We start from the raw sequence: 18,753 nt of genomic DNA, 5'->3' as shown, positions 1-18,753 counted from the left end.
GTTGACTCAAATTTGATTGAAGATTGGGAGGATTGTGATGCTCAATCCATTTCCTTGATCATTATATCTATGTTGGATTCTTTGATTCTTCTTATTCAAATGGCAGTCATCTATTGAGGCGTGGAAGATTTTGTAGGGATAGTTTGAGACCAAGAGCCTCACTCGGGTGATCAATCTGGAAAGTGAGTTGTATGGATTATCTCTTAATGAAGGTGATTCTATCATTTCTTAATGAAGGTGATTCTATCATTTCTTACATTACTCAGGTGAAGGACTTATAGGACAAGTTGGTAGCCATTGACTCTAAAGTTAATAGTACACATTTGGCACATATGCTATTGAACAAGTTGCCAAAATCTTATCGAGGTTTTGTGACTTTCATTAAATATTAGGTGCAGGGACAAGCCTCTTGATTGTGAGGAGGTCTCAGAACTTTTGTTGGAAGAGGAGCAAAGGAACTAGAAGTTTGGAAAGGTAGGTAGTGAAAATGCTTTTGCTAAAGGTTTCCACACAAAGAAGGATGAGAAGGGTAAGTCAAAGTTAAAGGTGAAGTGTTGGTATTGTGATGAGAAACGCCACATCATGAATGTCTATGAAGTGAAGGAAAAGGATAAGGCCAAGCATAAAGCAAAGAAATTAGCATGTAGTTCTTCATCAGAAACATTGGCTACTGTAGCAGCTACTATGGTGACTTTAGCGAATGCAATGGCATCTGTGATGCTACCGTCTAGTCTTTGTATAGACCTTTTACATCTCTTTGGATCTAGAGGGAGATGTGGAAGGAAGAGGGAGATTGATTCTCCGTATTAACACACCTGGATTGGTCATGGGTCGGCCCCAAAGGATCAATCATTGTCTTATTTTGGAGGATCGTAGTAAGGAGTTAGTGAGATGTGTAGATAGCCCATCAGGGAGATGTAGTGCAATGAGGCATGGACTTTCAGAGTAGAGGGAAAAGGACTTCTTTGTCTATGGCATCACTGGTCATGGAACTGAGAGGGAGTATTGGATGTAGGGCATCTCCACCTTGTGTACCTCCTAGAGGGGTTGGGGAGTGGATGCACATATGGGCATATGAACAATCTCTTCTATAAGTGTGGGTCAGTGTGAATGCGCTTTAGTGCACCAACCTTTAGGGCTAAGCCATGTGCCTATATAAAGGACCCTCATGTAATAGTTTGTTTTTACAATCAATCTCAAGGAAGTTCTCTTGTCCTTAGTCTCTCTCTCTCTCTCTCTCGCTCTCTTTTTGCAATAGAAGATATATTACCAAAAGTACTTTACAAATGGCCACATGGCGGCCATGTGATGAGTATTAGCTTTCCCTCACTAATTACTTCGAACCACAGGTGTGGCTCGGAGTACTCTAATCCAATATATAGCCGTGTCATTCTTCACCAAATGAGCTGACCATAAGGAAGAGACTTGCCATAATAGTAGCCCTTTTATACGACCTCTGTGAGCTGTAATACCCACTTTTGCATCAAATATGAAGGCATTCATAGTTAACCAAATATGCCACAAACTTGTCCACATAAAAATTGAAAGAAAACTGAATGTTCTGGGTTATTCGGCCCATTCAAAAATCCAATTTTTAACCTTTACAGGCCTATCTATCAACAGATTCCATGCGCGTGAAAGGAAATCCCACACTTTCTTTGCCACCGAACATGAAATGAAAAGATGTGGGCATGTTTCCAAGCATGTAGTACAAAACACACAATTACCAGAAGCAATCTGTCTTCCCTTGATATGGAATCTTAGACCACTAGCCCTGTAAGATTACTATCTTCCAACAGGCCCTACTTTTCTTGATGTTCCATGCCTTATTAGCCTTCTCAGTGATCCATCGCTTATCTTTCACCAGCATATGTTACACTTGATTTGTTGTGCACTGGGGTGGACAATGTCTCGAGGCTTTCTAAATGACCAATCCAACCAAGGTTGCTGATCCTCTAACTGAGCAATATCACTAAATAGTGTAAGGCCTACCCTCACCTTCTCCCATAACTGTACATATCCACATGGAACCCGCGAATATTGATGGATTTTTTGAAAAGACAATAAGTGACCTCTACGTGTGGCAACAAAGCATCCATAATTCTCACTAGTCCCAATCGAGCCATTCTATTGAATTTTGGCTGCTCAACAAGTTTTTCAGGTCACTCTAGAAATGTGAAGTAGCCACCAACACCTCACTTGCTATATAATTCAACTGCTCAACAAGTTTTTCAGGTCACTCTAGAAATGTGAAGTAGCCACCAACACCTCACCTGCTATATAATTCAACTGCAACTTTGAAGGCTTCCATTTAGTGTGTGATTGTTTCTTGCAAGGATGATGCTTTGTGAGTAACAAATTTCTTCTTTTGTAAGACACAACCTCAAAAAGATGCTCATTACAAATTAATATGAAACCTTTGAATTAACTCTAAGGAATGTAGCATGTATTTCATTATATGATGATAGTATTTTAAATCTATTTTATTACAGTGACCACTACCCTTGTAGAACTCATTGATTGTTTAATGACATTCTAAAATTCACAAAGAATATCATATATTCCTATGATTTTATGAGATTGGAATGGACTAGTTGTACAAAGAGAGCTACGCAAAGAGCTCTTCCAGGAAGAATTCATGGAAACTACATTGAAATGTGCTCTACATGTAATATTGTTTCCTTCCAAGGGAAACATGGTTTTGTAAGTGTAACTTGATTTTCATCTTCATTAACATGTGCTCAACATGTGAATCAAAAGCTTCAAATTGGCAATCAAATGATGATACTTGCCATAATAATACTGGTAAATTGCATGACCTAGTGTTGAACAAACACTAGGTCATGCATGTGTTGACCAAACACATGCATGTCTATAGGAGAACATGTTATTTATTGGCATTGAAAGGTTCATGCAAGTAACATTTTCCATTTGAGCCACAGGTAAGTGTAAAACCATTGTGTTGGATCAAAGAACACAAAGGTTTTGACAAAGATACAAGCATAGGAATGTTGTTCCCTACCCTATTGTTATTAGATATTGTCCATGACCATTCGGCACATGGATGGAGGCATCAAACATGGGTAGAAAAGCATTAACAAGGGCTATCGTGTAGTCTATAGGTGATCAATAGATAGCTCGCTTTAGAGCATGCAACTCTTCTCCACTCTTTTATGTATAATAGTACTCACTAGTCAGTCCTTGCATAACAAATTTCTCTTTGGTTGATTAATTTTGGGTAGTCCATTTAGTTGCTTACACCAGCCAATCATTGTACATGCTTTGTTATATAACTGAATCCATGTTGTCCACGTTTGCCACAAGCTTTCAAGCTATGTGCAAAAGTGACTACATTCAAAGATATGTCAACATGTTGAAGCGGGCACCACCACCACCACTGTAGATGTTGAGCCCTTTCTCAATGTAATCATTTGTGAGCAAGCGAGCATAATGATGCCATGTTGTCAAACACAACAAAGGACATTGTCAACATCCTTTCAATACATCCACTTCAAGTGATCAAACAAGCAGTGTTTGAAGCTTACCATTGGCTTGGGTGGGATAACAATGACAAAGAATCTTTGCTCTTTGAAGTAGATAAGGCGTATTGATGCCTATGATTTGACTCGACTCAGAGCTCACCTCTAGAGCCACAAATGCCATCACAAAACCCCCTAGAGCCCTTGTGGGTAGTTACCATTGGAGGTTCAATTCCATTGCACCTTCTCATCAATTTCAATCGAGAAATAATCAATGATCTCTTGGTCACAACAACCATGCTCTAGGTGTTTATTAGTTATGTCCAAGGGGTTGGAGCATTTGGTCTAGCTGGCCTATTGTAGTGGGTTATTCGTCATGTGATGCGATGCCAGCAAGAGTGCAATGAGAAGATGAGTTGCACAACCTCCAGTATAGTTTTAGGGTCGTCAATGGCAATGTGAGCCTATAATCACCTCCAGATTTGTACGCTCTACTAGTTGGCTCTCTCCCAAAGTGGCCACCATCTCTCTTGCAAGGCATGCATGGGGGCGACAAGAATCACACTGCTATGAAATTGATTACTACATGGGTTACCTTTTTTGGGAACAATAATAATTATATATTTATAAACACTAGGCCGATTACAAAAAGGTGTTTTTCAAACCATCACCACATCATTTGTAATCCCAGTCTCTATTGATGAGAAGATCACATATCAAGTCCCATCTCTCATCCTCCCAAACAAATGAGGATATGTGGAAGCCCAACTGCATACAAGCAATCAGCACCTTTGGAGTCTGTTCTTCAAAGTAGTCCCCTTTAGTCTAGACCTTCAAAGTAGTCCCCTTTAGTCTGTTCTTCAAAGTAGTCCCCTTTAGTCTAGACCTTCACCCCACTGGTCTCCTACCCATAGGTTTTTCAATTAATGCCAGGAAGATATCCACTACACTACTAGTGTCAAATCTGGTTGGGAATGCTACCTGGTGTGTTTTTCTAAAGCCTTTACCTCAAGCTCCCTCTTTGCGTTACCAATGAAATAAACCATTTATTAATGGGGGTTAATGAAAAAAACGTTTTGGGGCCTTACTGCTCTAAATATGGCACCAAAATTTTGGTTTTGCTATTAATTAATTTATGGGCGAGCATAAACCTTCGAACAAAAGAATTAAAACTTCGATAACCTTAGGCAAAAATCTAGTGCCTTCGAGATTGATCAATGCTGACTTCAAGTGGTATAAAAGGTGCTTGAGCCGGAGATGGAGGGGAGGCTAGCGTGGAATGAGAGAGAGGGAGAGGGACAAGGAGAGGGTGCTGGAGGTGAGGGCTCGCCACTGGGCAATGCAAGGAAAAATGAGGGTGGTGGAGATGAGTTGGGCAAGGGTACACAAAGGTTAACCTTACTCATTAACTAATTAATGGAGCTCGTTAGAGCCCTATTAATTAATTAATGGGATAGAGTGAAATAGAGGGGTTCGCAATAGCTATACACTTGAACTCCCTAGAGTCTATTAATTTTGGAACCTTTACATATCGATCCATGTTAAACGAGTCTTTAAAAAATGTTAAAATTTGAACCGAGACAACAGTCGAAAATTAAAATTGTCTCGGGGACTGTCAAAGGTAGGCTACTAGGCACAGCTTTGTGTGTTTCGACAGCGAGAGATCACGCACGTTGCACAGAGGCATCGAACGAAAGAAAGTGCTCAGGAGTCACAGTCTCACTGTATGCCTTCGAGCCTCGTTCAAATTTCTGAAACTGTGTACGACAGAGGCTGCCTACGTCTCTTTCCTGCACAGTGCAGAACTCTCTTTCTCTCTCTCTCTCTCTCTCAGTCCCTACCTCACTCTCACTGCTCAGAGTCCCGACTCCCGCGTGTGATCTTCATCCAAGGCAGTGAAGCTCTACATATCACTGTATCTGAACAGGTATCAGGCCCTGCAGCCCGATTGAAGACTAGTCTTGACTTGATTTCCGAGGCAAAGGCCCTCGCTTGACGCTTCGTCCCGGCATCTGCTTTCCATCTCTCGTTCCCACAGGTAACGGTCTCCTTGCTCAATCATCGTCTCATCATTTGCTTAAGAAATTGTCGGCTTTCGGTGCTCAGTTCTGTGAGTACTTTGCTCAACTTCTCCGTTAAACTTGGATTATGGGCTGCTGCAACTTGCGGAGCTGTTTGGCTCGACCACTTCTGCAACAATTTTGTGAAAAACAGCTATGGCTGGGCACCTTACTACCGCACCGTGCTGATAGCAGTTCCTCTCTTTTCTGTTTTCCATCTTGCTAAAGGCTCCTTGCGGTCAGGAGCCATGTTTCTAAGAAATTTTGGCCTCTCAAAACTGGGGTTGGTGACCTCATGAGCAGTCTTGATCATGTTGAAGACTTTCTGCTCGACGTGTTTCAGGAAAAGATTGCAGACGAGAAGCCATCGTGCCGGCCACTACCACGCCACATTCTGCGCCTTTTTGCAAATCAAGCAGCAACAGGTTAAAAAAAAACAACCCTTAGCTACAAAAAATGTACTTCCTTTTTTGTCGTTGGGAATCTTTCTTCTCTTCACTCGGCCATCGCGTCTCTTCACTCCATCGTGAACAATTTGCATCTCCATTTTGCAAGTTTTTCCTGTTAATTACTGAAAACCATGGCTATGGCGAGCCCCCGACACGTTTACCTACTTGGCCACAAACCACTATTCCCATCTCTCTGCTTGATTGCCGGTCCTCCGCACGTCCTTCCCCTTCCTGGTCGTGCATTGTTGTGTGCTTACATCATGGCTGCATTATTTTACATGGCACCCTTGCCTACTTGCCTTCTCTTTTTCGCTCTGCGGAACTTCCTAAAGCAGAGAATAGACAGAGAAAGAGCAAACACCTCCTGGCTCCTTTCAGAGGCCTCTTTTCCCTGGCTTTTATTTACATTCTCCCCTCCTAAACCCCTCCGACATATGCAGGTTTCAAACATACTGGTTCTAGCTGCTGGTTACTCTGTCTGCTTGTTTGCTTTGCTCGAATCATGTTAGCTACGGTGGAAAAGATCAATTTACATAAGCTTTCTGCTTTCTCCGTTTATTCCAAGATTATCACGGTGCTTTGCGATGAATTTTAACTACTTTTTGGCAGGTTTGTATTCCTAAGCGGAGGCTTTCAGGATTCATAGCAGCAGCTAACAACCACTAAGACAGCATTGAGACAGGCAAATACGTGTAACTGATGGATGCGGGAGTTTTCTAACATCAAAGATGTAAATGGCATTTTCTTCTTACAGAAGTAGCGTTCCAGGTGGATCTCCTCGAGCAGCGATGGTGCGTCTAGAGAGACCTCTTTCGTTGGGTTCCGGCGTCAAGCAAGCAGCTCCGACGGCTCCTCCGGCAGGTCCACCGCCTCCCAGGCCGAAGGCCATATCTCCGACACTCTCGCAAGGAAGGCGTGCAAGCCGAAACGGGAAAGACGATGCCGGAGGTTTGCCCCTTTCCATCGTTACCATGCAACCTCTAAAAATGCAAGAACAACGAACATAGCTACAATAGCCCTAGAGGTTCTGTAAGAATTTGTTAGTTTTAAGGGTGCATGCCTGATTTTTAGGAATAAGTGCTGGGAACACTTTCTTTTACGCCTTTTCGCCTATTCAGAACAAATCAGAACAAACGACCGCATTACTATTTATTCGGGATAGCTCTGATTGTATTACCACGGATGCTGCTAATTGCTCAATCAATACTCATGAGCACTGGTGCGCAAAAAACATGCACAAGCAGGGCTTCCAGCCGGGCAAAACTCCCCTCAGAGTCACCCCTGTTCTGCGCGAAAAGTTCTTTAGTAAGCTTGCCGTCAGTAGAAAAAACCTTGCTAAACGGTCTTAGATGCGTGATTGTTTTGGGGCCTTCTTGCTTTCTCTGAGATGCCATGTTTTAAATTGAGCCTCAAGTCTCTACTAATATGCGTGGTTATAGTGTCAGGAAGAGTCAGGGTTGCTGTGAGGCTTCGTCCCAGGAATGCAGAGGAGCTGAGAAATGATGCTGATTTTGCTGATTATGTTGAATTGATGCCAGAGGTTCTTCCCTGTGCTCCTCTCATACTATTTTGCTGTTATCAAGTTTTCAAAATGCAATTCAGTCCATTTGCTACCATATAGGTTTTCTCAAGTAAATGTAGCACGTGACAAGTCATATGGAACAACATATCAACATCTCTTTGTACAACAGGATGACCTTTTTTCACTATTTTCTCTCAGATTGTGATCTTGCTATTTCTGCTTGCAGCTAAAGAGATTAAAGCTGAGAAAAAATAGTTGGGACTGTGAGACTTTCCAATTTGATGAGATTTTGAACGAAACTGCGTCTCAAAAGCGAGTCTACGAAGTGGTAGCAAAGCCAGTAGTTGAGGTTGTTTCATCGTTCCTTTTGGAATTCTTGTTTCTAGTTAACATGGGACAGAATGGTGTTTTGAGCTAGATGAGTCCTATCACAATATTCTCATGCTTCAAGTATGTCTGATGGCTGCTTGATGAATATTGGTTTGATTGCAAAGGCCTGTATATGAACTCATCTTGGCCTGTATTTTGTTTCTTAGATGCATGACATGCTCGTAACCTTTTCTGTACTGAACCAAAGCTTGTGTATAACAAAGATATGTGGCATGGCTCTGTCTGTATCTGCAGAGTGTGCTAGATGGATACAATGGCACAGTCATGGCATATGGACAAACAGGCACAGGGAAAACATTCACGCTTGGCAAGCTTGGTGAAGAAGATGCAGCTGACCGTGGGATTATGGTGCGTGCCATGGAAGACATTCTTGCAGATACATCATCTGAGCAAGATACAGTGACAGTTTCATATTTACAGGTATAATTTTATGGTTCTTGTTTACAGCTGATGTATTGCGATGCCCATCTTATGCATCAACTCAATTTGACCTTTCCCAGGTCTCACTAGTGTTTTTGGAAGGTTCCTATGTGCGTTGGAAGTGTGCTCGTGTATGCATGTATGTGCTAGCATGTCCATAAGAATGTGAGAGTGGTTAGAGGACACAGACTTTTGCATGGCTAATGCCCCCACCAAGCAGCTCTCTTATGGCCTCTTCCCTGCTAAGAATTTGACCTGTTGTTTTAACGATATAACTGTTGGCTGTCCTACTGTCTTTTTAATACAGCTGAAACTATTTTGTGCATTCAACAGCTGTATATGGAGACTGTGCAAGATCTTCTTGCACCTGAAAAAGATAATATAACTATAGCTGAAGATCCGAAGACTGGCGATGTATCACTGCCTGGAGCAACTTCTGTTGAAGTGAGGGACCAGAAGAGCTTTGTTGAGCTTTTGCAGACTGGGGAAGCGAATCGTTTTGCTGCAAATACTAGGCTCAACACTGAATCATCTCGTAGTCATGCTTTACTTCTGGTAAGGTTCTGGTCCTCTAGCACGAGAGGGCTTCATGCATCTGTTTTACTATCAAGTGTAATGTACTCAAAGCTTGGGCAAACGTTTTCCAATCTCTATTTTGCTTGCTCAACACTCATTACAGGTGAACGTAAAGAAGGCTGTTAGAGTCAAACATGAAAGAGAATTGGCTGCTCTAAATGAAAATGGTTCAAGTTTGCAAATGTCCAAAGGACATCTCATTCCAACAATAAGGAAGAGCAAATTGCTAATTGTGGATCTGGCAGGATCAGAGAGGGTTGACAAATCTGGTCTGCATCTTTCCTTTATTAATGAATCTTGCTTTCTAGACATCGAAGTCTTTTATTGTTTTGTACTCTTGAACATTGCCTCAATACCCTAAAAAGTATTTATACTTTGTTCACCAATCAAATTTCAAATGCTGCCAGGTAGTGAAGGGCATTTATTAGAAGAGGCCAAATTCATCAACCTCTCACTTACAGCTCTTGGAAAATGCATCAATGCACTCGCTGAGAACAGTCCACATGTTCCTATCAGAGACTCCAAGCTGACCAGGCTCCTTCGGGATTCGTTTGGAGGTAGTGTTTGTGTATTGTGTTCACATTTCTGTCCTTGAATATAAATTCGTTTTGGAGTATCCTTGTCTAAAATTGACACAATACGAAAAGGGAAGAAGCCCATGCTTTGAAGATCAGAGCAATCAAGAACAAAATATGACAGATCGTTTAAAGAATCTGCTAAAAAACTCTGAATATTCTTGGTAAAGGAACATAGGAGCTCGGGGGCAGAAACAATAAAGTATCGATGATAAAAAAAAGCATAAGCTGAGAGTTAGAAGACTAAATTGTCTTTCTGATACGTTTGGGCTTATTGGTCCTGGTTTCTTTTGCGTTTTAAAGTTCCCTCGTCAACACATTTTAATCCTGGGCGTTCATCTTGTGATTCATTTTTAATGGAAAGGCTCACAATTTTTATATATTCATTCTTCAAAATTTTTTGGTTGCTTCTATAATTACACTTATTGCGTGATTAATGGACTGATAAAGGCTTTGTCTTTTTCACACACTTGTAATTATGGTTGATCAAATGTGATGGTTGTGATTGTCAATGTTGATCACAAATTAATCCCCCAGTCATTAAAAATTTTAAAAAAATCTATGTATAGATTTTGCAATGTTTAAAATTCTTTTTGTAAAATGTTGAGTATTTAGGCATAATTTGCAAAGGTAATTACTAATAATCACGATCGCGCTTAAAGGCAGGACATGATTTGCGAAAATTATTTTCATACTCTGCTAATTTTCCTGCACTTACTCTTCGTATTAGGTGTCTCAGAAAGTGCTGATGGTCATTTTGTGGTTTTTTCTATGGGGCATTGTCCGAGTGATGTACACCAGTTTTGTGCTTGAGCATATTGCCCACGTTTAGGCCTTGCCTGACTATTTTAATCAGTGATCCAAGTTTTGCTAATTTAAATATGTGTTCTAACATCTATTATCCTGTCAGTAACGTGCAACTAAATGTTGTCTTTCTAGGAACTGCAAGGACTTCCCTAATCATAACCATTGGACCATCACCTCAGCATCGTGGAGAAACTACAAGCACTATTTTATTTGGTCAAAGAGTACGCTACTCATTTCATTGTGCTGCTGCAAAAGTTATACTTGGAGTGCGAAATTGCAGCTAATTAAGTGAACTGTTGCAGCTTTGGTCCCGTTGCTTGTTCTGTGTGGTATAGGATCTTTGTACATGTAAGTTTAGAGGTTTATATCATCTTTATGCTGGCTTCAGGCTATGAAAGTTGAAAATATGGTAAAGCTCAGAGAGGAGTTTGATTACAAAAGCCTCTGCAGAAAGCTAGAGGCAGATCTTGATAGATTGATAGCAGAGAATGAGCGGAAAAATAAGGCGGTGCTTGATGCTGAAGAAGAAATGCAGACAAAAGTTGAAGAAGCCCAAATCTCAGTAATGGAGGCTGAAAAGAAATTAAGCGCATCGCTGGAGGTTCTGAACTATTTACCTTGTCTGCTTTGCTTATGATTAAAGTAAAGGTCCCATTGGATTCTGGAAATGCCCTGATATACTGACAATGTCATTGTTTAAAGTCTGATGTTAGTTTGAAGTTTGAGCTAGTTAAACTGATGATGTGATGTCTTAAGCTAAGTGAAAGGAAAAAGATTGTTTGATTGGCTTTTGCTAGCCATATCAAGGCTGGGTAATGGGTTTGGCTTGCATATATTCAATTCAGCAGAGTAGGAAGTGCTTCTAATAGGGAAATGGAAAGAGAAAAAGAAACATCACTTTTCAGGGGTTGAAACCGGAAAATGCCATGTCAGCAAGGATGATGCAAGAGAGAGAGAGAGAGAGAGAGAGAGAGAGAGAGAGAGAGAGTGTCTTATTAATGTCTTCAAAAGACCCAAAGGGTCTATGAGACCAAAGGAAGTACATTAAATCCATGAAAAATGAGAGAGAGAGACAGAGATTCTGGCCTGCTTATTCCCACCAAAAATAGGCCCAAAATAGTTAGAAGCATGTTCTTTATGACCAAACATTGTTAAAGCATTGATAAAACCTTCTTCCATAGTTGGTCCACTCGAACAATGGGGTCAGTGTGAGTCAACAATGTTAACTCTGATCAAAATTGTTCGGGATGGTCAAAACCACCGAGAACAATCCAAAAAGGTTAACAATGTTACCTCTGATCAAAATTGTTCGGGATGGTTGACTGGTCAACAATGTTAACTCTGATCAAAATTGTTCGGGATGGTCAAAACCACCGAGAACAATCCAAAAAGGTTAAAATTGGCCAAACCTGGATAAAACAACCAGAACTGGTACACAATCTTGAACTGGTCTGTTAGCTCCGAAGTTCTAGCTCTCTTAGTAGAGAGTGACCTTGACATGTCTTACTATTTTTTTTCCTAGTAGGCTAGTAGGCTAAGCTGTTGCATTTCTCAGACCTGTGTATGAATGTATGCTCTTATGTGTGTGTGTGCGCGTGTGCGTGGGTGTGTGTGTGTGGGAGCATATATTGATACCAAGTTCTACAAACACTATTGGGCATTGATGACGTTAGTGGGGATGTCATAGTATCTAGTCCATACTATGCATGATGGAGTTGATGGTTTATTGTCTTGTGGATGACTACCATGAGGTTATAAGTTGCACTTTCTTATAAGGCGAATTTGGGCATGTTCCTGGATTCATCTAGGTATATTATGTTAAGCTACGTCCATTGGAATCAATTGAGAGTGGCCTCAAAATGGAGCTTTACTGTTATCTAAGATATGTATGGTGGTGGTGATCTGAGAATTTGTGAGCCCGCTCTTGTTTCACTGTTGTAAAGAAATAACCTGAACTTTTGGGATCTTCACGACAATGTTTTCAACAAAGCTTCCTCTCACTCTACACCGTCTTTATGATTTATCATGCTAGGAAACCCATAGGTTATATTTGTTTGAATAGGGAGTTTTGAGAACATGTTTCAGGGTACCTTTTGGATGTAAATCAGTATATAGCTGTCATAAGTGCATAAGTGAATGCATCACTGGCCAACAGACACATAGCTCAGCGGTGAGGTTGTTACATGCAGCGTAGTGGAAGTCTTCTTAACCGTGATTAGGGGTGCATTAATTATTGATTATGGTAAGAGCAAGAAGAGATAAAGGGAGAAGAAAAATACACAGTACACGCAATGGCGTAAAGTGCCCCCCCCACCCCCTCCAAAGAGTATTTGCTTTGATTGCTGCAACTGAATGCGTACAAATGAATGGGCTGAATCTCTCAACTGTAGACTGACCTGAAATTAGGGTTTCCCATAGAGAACCACCTTCATCCTAGACTTGATGACCTGCATTTTCTTCTTCTCACATAGGGCTTGAAAACACAATTGCTTGCTGTCCTCTTGCTTGCGTTCATGCCTCTTCTTGATGCTTGAGGATGAAGCACATGCCTTGGGCTTGAGAGATCTGCAGATGGAATATTAGGCACGTATATACCACCCTCATGAGCAAGTCGGCCTGCTAAAAGTGGCTGACGAGGGAAAAGAGGGTAAATAAATCATTAAATTGCTTCCCCCCCTTTTTGCTTGGGCCGGTATTCCGGGTACCCGACCATGGATTTAATAAGAGCATGGAACCCCTGTACATCATACTTCATTACAGCTTGCAAGTGGGTTACACATGACTTTGTGGGACCTGCAGGGTTCCAACCCTAGACCTAGATGGCACTAGCAGACTGTCCCTAGACAAGGGCTCACAACATGGTCAGTGGCCATCAAAATGGTGTCCCAAGTGTACTAGATTATTAGAGCTCACAGCATGCTTAGTGCCCATTAAAATGGTGTCCTAAGTGTACTAGATTAGTAGAATGTCCAAGTGGCACTCTGTCCCTAGACAAGGGCTTACAGCATGCTTAGTGCCCATCAAAATGGTGTCCTAAGTGTACTAGATTAGTAGAATGTCCAAGTGGCACTCTGTTACAGTACTATTAAAAGAAGTGAAGTTGGATTTGCATGATATGTCATGGTCCTAATGCAGCACATGGTTTTGCCGTAATTTGAGGCTGTGCCAGTAAAGACATGGACACACTTGTGTTGTATTGATTGCATAACTCTGATGCACCCGCAGAACAGAGCATGGGAACGAGGTTTAAGGGTTTTGAAACATAAGAAATAACTTCAACTATTTATCAATTGAATATTCTCCTGTCATTTTTCAACAGGAAATGGCTGCCGAAAGGTTTAGGCTTCAGAAAGAGAACATGGAAACGATCAGTAAGCTAGAACAAGAGCGTTCTCAGTTAGAAAAAGAGCTCAAAGATACTATACACAGTCTGAATACAGAGAAAGAGGTCGCTGTCTTGGAGAAAGAGGTTGCTAACGACCATTTCAACATTATCTTGATCATTGTTGTCAATTCCTTTCTCCTTCGCTTCTTTCATCTCTGTTCTGGTGCATGCCAGTCAGACATGGATTTTTTCTCAAGATTATGCACTGCATTTAAATTACAACAGCAGTTGATGTGGTATTATATAATTATAATCACTGTTAATTTGTAAACTATTTTTAACAGATGCAGATGCAGAATGAAAGATCAAGAAAGCAGAAAGAATTGGAAGAATGCATGCAAAAATATCAGCGTAAGCTAGCAGAAATGACTAATAAATTTGAGGCAGAACGTGTGCAAAAGGAAGCCCTAGAGAGAAGGCTACAGGACCTAGAGGATGGGGTGAAGGAAAAAGACAAGATTGAGGTATCACAGTGTTTGATGCACATAGGAGGCTAGCTGTAAGTTTCTAAATTTATTTTGTGGGTTTGGTTTTAATGATGGAATTTACCAAAGCTTCTGCTTGCTTTTTGGCATCAATAGCTCGAAAAACAGAAACAGCTTCTGCAGCTTACAAGGCAAATGGAGGAGTCGTCTAAGTTAAGGGAAGAAGCTGAAAGAGAACTAGGTGAATGGAAGTCTCAAACAAGTGTGGCCTCTAATGAAGAGGTATTGCTAATTGTGGCGCACTACTAGATTTTTTCTTGTTATTAACCCAAACAAATTGCAGGAACTCCAAGAATATGATGTTCTTGTTGTTAGGTTCCTAAATTAATCATAGGATGATTTCTAGACCTGTATTTAAATTCTGTTCTTTGAAATGGTTGGTTGCACAGGCACACACACGCATGTACAAAGAGAGAGAGAGAGAAAGAGAGAGAGAGAGAGAGGAGGGAAAGAGGGGGGGCGTGGGCGTGGGCACAAAGGTGTTAACTTAGATTCAACAAAAGCCAAAGATTCAGCTCCTTTCCCTACATTGGTCTCTCATGCAGGGGCGTAACTAGGATATCATGACAGGGTCCAAGGTGCAGAAATGTCTTGCCCAGATGGCATCTTTTCTCGAGGATGGGCTTCTTTGATAACATGTGAACAGAAAGACCAAATAAAAGCTGAAAGAGGGTTGATTGGTTGGCCTGTTACTCTAGGACGATGCGATTTTGTGGACAAAATTTGAAGCGGCCATTGTTTCTATTTGAACTTCAAGTAGATTTGTCGTTCTATACTGCAATGTCTTATGAGGGATTATTTGGGAGTCTTTAGAAGCTCAGCCCTTTTTCCATCTCTAACCTTCTATGCTTCCTTGGTGTGCACAAATCTATTTTTTGTGGCTTGCAAAGTTCGGACATGAAAATTCTGTCCTCATTCATTGTTAGAAAGGTTCTTGCAATGAGGACTTTGAAAATTTGATGGTGGCAAGATTCTACAAATGGAGGTATTGATTGCCATCGACTCTATATTTTAACCTTCCACAGAAGTTGACGGGATTCTCGTTCCCACTTGCTTGTTAAAGCCTAGGAGTCATCAAGGGAATGTCAAGCCATATATATACATGCTCAAGCAGTCCCACAATACCTATGCGTCTACTAAAGGACCAACCACCTGTTGAGATATCAAACTTCCTACAAGTAGTAAGGGCTTCTCTAAACACAGGTAACTTTGGCCACCGGTGTATCTAGACCTAGGTCGGCATCCAACTCCTGTAGTATGTCCTAGCTTCCTCATTGTTGGGTACATTGTAACCACAGGTAGCCTATTTCTTGACTAGGATCAGGGATGTTGATAGGCCAGTTTGCTATCCTCCCTCAAGGGTGTTTGCATCGTGGCGGAGTTGATCAGATTATGCCTGCTTTGTTGTTTCTACTGTGCTTTTTTTTTTAAAAAAGCAAGGAAAATATTCCATAATGCTGATATATTAGAGGTTTATGCTCATAAAGGTTGTTTGTATCAGGATGTGAGACTAAAAGATGAGATAAAGTCTTTGAGACAAGAACTGGAAGAACAGCTCAAGCAAAGAGAGAAGCTGGAGAAGGAAGTCAAAAACCTGAAGCAGCAATTGCTTCAGTTAAGTTATGATGCTGATGAGGTAATAGCAGGTTCAGGTTCTTAGGTGTCTTAACAATTTGAAAGGTCATTTTCATAAGCTGCATCAAAGTTTTAATGGTTTCTTCTCGCTTTATCAGACAAGGAAGTTCCTTGACAGAGAACCTGCAAGGACATCAATTGGATCAGAATCACCAATGAGCTTGAACAAACCAAATCATATGCGAGAAACAATAAATGGTCAGAGAGCCACCATTGCGAAGCTCTTTGAACAAGGTAGAGTTTAACCCTCCAATTTAAAAACCCCCTCCCTCTCCGTCCTCAAAACATCACCACAAAGTGCATTCTGTTGAGGTATCGGCCTGATTTTGTATGTGAAAGCAGGATACTACTTGGATTTTTAGTATTTTCATCACATGCTGTCATCTTTCATGTGACAAGGCCTGGCTAACTTTCCACCTTGATGTGGCTTACAGTGGGTCTGCACAAGATTTTGTCTTTGTTGGAGTCTGAAGATATTGATGTTCGAGTCCATGCCGTAAAAGTTGTCGCCAATCTTGCTGCAGAAGGTTGGATCCTAAAAGGTCGCAAAAATGAAGGGTCCTTGTTTTCCTTTGAATAAACCTGCGATCATAATACAAACCTTAAGTGGATCTGTCCTTTTGCTTTTATATGAATAAACATGAAAAGCTTCAGAAACAAGTGGGTTAGAAGATTAGATGTGTTTTTCCTTTAAGTGTCCAGCCTTCGCCTGAATTGGTTAAAAGAAACACAATTCTTCTTGCAATGTCTGCGTCATTGTGCAGTAAGGCCATTGTTCAAGCTTCGATATTTTTTCCTGAACTTATGTCTTTCGACTAACTGACTTTTTGGTGCTGATTTGTAATGTACTGATGTTGCACAAACAGAAGCTAATCAGGAGAAGATTGTAGAAGCTGGGGGCCTAGGTTCCCTGCTTAAGCTGCTTCAAAGTTCAGAAGACGAAACTATCAGGCGTGTAGCTGCTGGTGCTATTGCCAACCTTGCCATGAATGGTAACCGATTTCACACGCGGAATACAATCATCTGTTAATTCTGTTCATACTAATGTTTTAAACGCGGTGTTTGTACTAATCAACTGTTAACACTGTTCGTACTAATGCTTCCTGCTACAACTTTTAACTCCAGAGACCAACCAGGAACTTATCATGGCACAGAGTGGAATTAGGTTGTTGGCTAGGACAGCCAATGAAGCAGAAGACCCCCAAACACTGAGGATGGTTGCGGGTGCGATAGCAAATCTCTGTGGAAATGGTACTCATTTTCTTTCCTTATAAAGCTTGTAGTGGTTTTTGAAGACTCAAGAGTATCACTAGCCTTTTTTATAATCGAAACATGAGAATTGACACACACAACCTATACAGACTTTTTGCTACAATCAAAGCTTGATTAGGAGTGAATGGTTTGTTTTTGCTTTGAGGAAAGCCAGAACGTTCTTTTCCCATAATTGTCACTGTCCTTAACACTGTGTAGACAAGTTGCAAGGGAAATTGAGAGAAGAGGGTGGAATTAAAGCTCTTCTTGGAATGGTTCGATCAAGACATCCCGATGTTCTTGCACAAATTGCCCGGGGCGTTGCCAACTTTGCAAAATGCGAGTCCAGAGGAGCTGCACAAGGTTAGAACCACTTTCTTTAGAAGCATTATCTGCTGGACTGGAATAAATAAATAAAAAAGTTTTTGATGTTTGAAAAACCTCAAAGATTACGTAGGAAATGCATAAAATGAGGACAGCTTCAATAACTGAGCTCCTTACATAGTCATGCCTTTTCCTGTTGATGATGATAGGGCAAAAGAAGGGGAAATCTCTACTTATAGAGGATGGAGCACTGCCTTGGGTGGTTACGAATGCTGGCACTGAGGCATCGCCAGTCCGGCGGCACATTGAGCTTGCTCTTTGTCATCTGGCTCAGCATGGTATGGTGAAATTATATTATTAGTATCATACTTGTACTCATTCAAAGTACTGAAACTCAGGGAACTACTTTTGATATCAAACCAGCATTTGTATAGCTGCATGCTAACACTGCAAACTTTAACAGAAGTAAACGCCAAGGACTTGGTTGCAGCTGGCGCTTTGTGGGAACTTGTTCGTATATCCAAGGAGTGTTCACGTGAGGACATTAGAAGCCTTGCTAGACGAACACTCACTGCAAGTCCCACCTTTCAATCAGAACTGAGAAAAGTGCAGTTAAGCCCTTGAATAAACATTCTACCCATAAAATCCTTGTAACATCAAATCTCTCTTTGGATTTCCAAGTAAACAACCCATGGAACCCCACCACCCCCCCCCCCCCCCCTTCGCATTCATGACACCGATTCTTACCTAACGAGTGGCCCAGGTAATTTCATTAGGCATCGGAAATGTACATAAGGATCATGCCTGTAAAGTATTCATGTGAGAGCATATTGTATAGCCCTTCCTGGGTTGATGCGTAAGAGGCAATGGTATGCCATTGATATTCTTGTGTATGGTCCAATTTTTGTTGTTGTGGCTTTTGCATGCATATATTCTGGGCAATCAATGACCTTTTTTTTTTTTTTTTCATAGTGCTTATTCTCTTGATATGTGTCGTCATTTTTTTTTGTCATAGAGCTCTTAAAGAAACTTAGCAATAAGATTTTGGAAGTAGATGCATGGAACTGAAAAAAAAATGGTTGATGTCTGCTGAAACTAGAAAACGAACATGGCTTGGAAATGACAGGGGTTTGTACAAGAAGTAATGGCTGAGACATTTACGCAAGAGAGAGACTCACATCTGCAATAGGAGAGAGATTTGTTATCCATGTAATATTCGGTCTACTTAAAGTTGCACCCATGACTCGTAGCTGGGTTCGAATCCACCCTAGTTGTCTGTAACTTTAGTACTCCGTTGACTGCACAACACCATTCCTCCCGTGGCTTGCTGAAGCATTTGCGATTCTCTCTTACTCCCCTGCTTCCTGCTTCCTGTAAGCACATTCTCCCCTTAAT

At 41.1% G+C, this 18,753-nt stretch overlaps 1 protein-coding gene across 6 annotated transcripts; it reads left to right on the top strand.

Annotated features, from left to right (window-relative positions):
• Positions 1 to 5,101: 5,101 nt before the first annotated feature.
• LOC147619039 (kinesin-like protein KIN-UB) lies at positions 5,102 to 18,288 on the top strand. Of its 6 annotated transcripts, XM_086774249.1 has the most exons (23): positions 5,380 to 5,517; positions 5,883 to 5,964; positions 6,598 to 6,670; positions 6,757 to 6,936; positions 7,428 to 7,528; positions 7,737 to 7,859; positions 8,135 to 8,320; positions 8,654 to 8,875; positions 9,000 to 9,165; positions 9,304 to 9,453; positions 10,411 to 10,499; positions 10,667 to 10,879; positions 13,598 to 13,747; positions 13,948 to 14,127; positions 14,245 to 14,370; positions 15,650 to 15,784; positions 15,882 to 16,017; positions 16,218 to 16,325; positions 16,650 to 16,775; positions 16,909 to 17,034; positions 17,254 to 17,397; positions 17,568 to 17,696; positions 17,822 to 18,089. In XM_086774249.1, the coding sequence occupies exons 4-23, from the start codon at positions 6,777 to 6,779 to the stop codon at positions 17,980 to 17,982; spliced, it is 2,931 nt and encodes a 976-aa protein (XP_086630375.1). In that variant the 5' UTR covers positions 5,380 to 5,517; positions 5,883 to 5,964; positions 6,598 to 6,670; positions 6,757 to 6,776; the 3' UTR covers positions 17,983 to 18,089. The 6 variants fall into 6 exon arrangements, with proteins under 6 accessions (XP_086630374.1, XP_086630373.1, XP_086630372.1 ...); XM_086774248.1 differs by having other exon boundaries at positions 5,102 to 5,517; positions 6,598 to 6,936; XM_086774247.1 differs by having other exon boundaries at positions 5,107 to 5,517; positions 6,598 to 6,936; positions 16,218 to 16,310; positions 17,822 to 18,288.
• The last annotated feature ends 465 nt before the right edge of the window (positions 18,289 to 18,753 follow it).

The sequence above is a fragment of the Cibotium barometz genome, chromosome 34, assembly GCF_041138505.1.
Source record: "Cibotium barometz isolate CiBa-2024 chromosome 34, ASM4113850v1, whole genome shotgun sequence".
NCBI lineage: Eukaryota > Viridiplantae > Streptophyta > Polypodiopsida > Cyatheales > Cibotiaceae > Cibotium > Cibotium barometz.
The sequence above is the reverse complement of the archived record's forward strand: the minus strand, read 5'-3'. Positions and strand labels throughout refer to the sequence as shown.

Bases quoted from the DNA above. Each gene is read 5' to 3' on its own strand.
- LOC147619039 (XM_086774248.1), top strand. From the start codon at position 6,723: ATGGCATTTTCTTCTTACAGAAGTAGCGTTCCAGGTGGATCTCCTCGA. The intron at 6,937-7,427 runs GTTTGCCCCTTT...GCGTGGTTATAG, and splicing joins CGGGAAAGACGATGCCGGAG to TGTCAGGAAGAGTCAGGGTT. The intron at 16,326-16,649 runs GTCGCAAAAATG...TTGCACAAACAG, and splicing joins AGAAGGTTGGATCCTAAAAG to AAGCTAATCAGGAGAAGATT.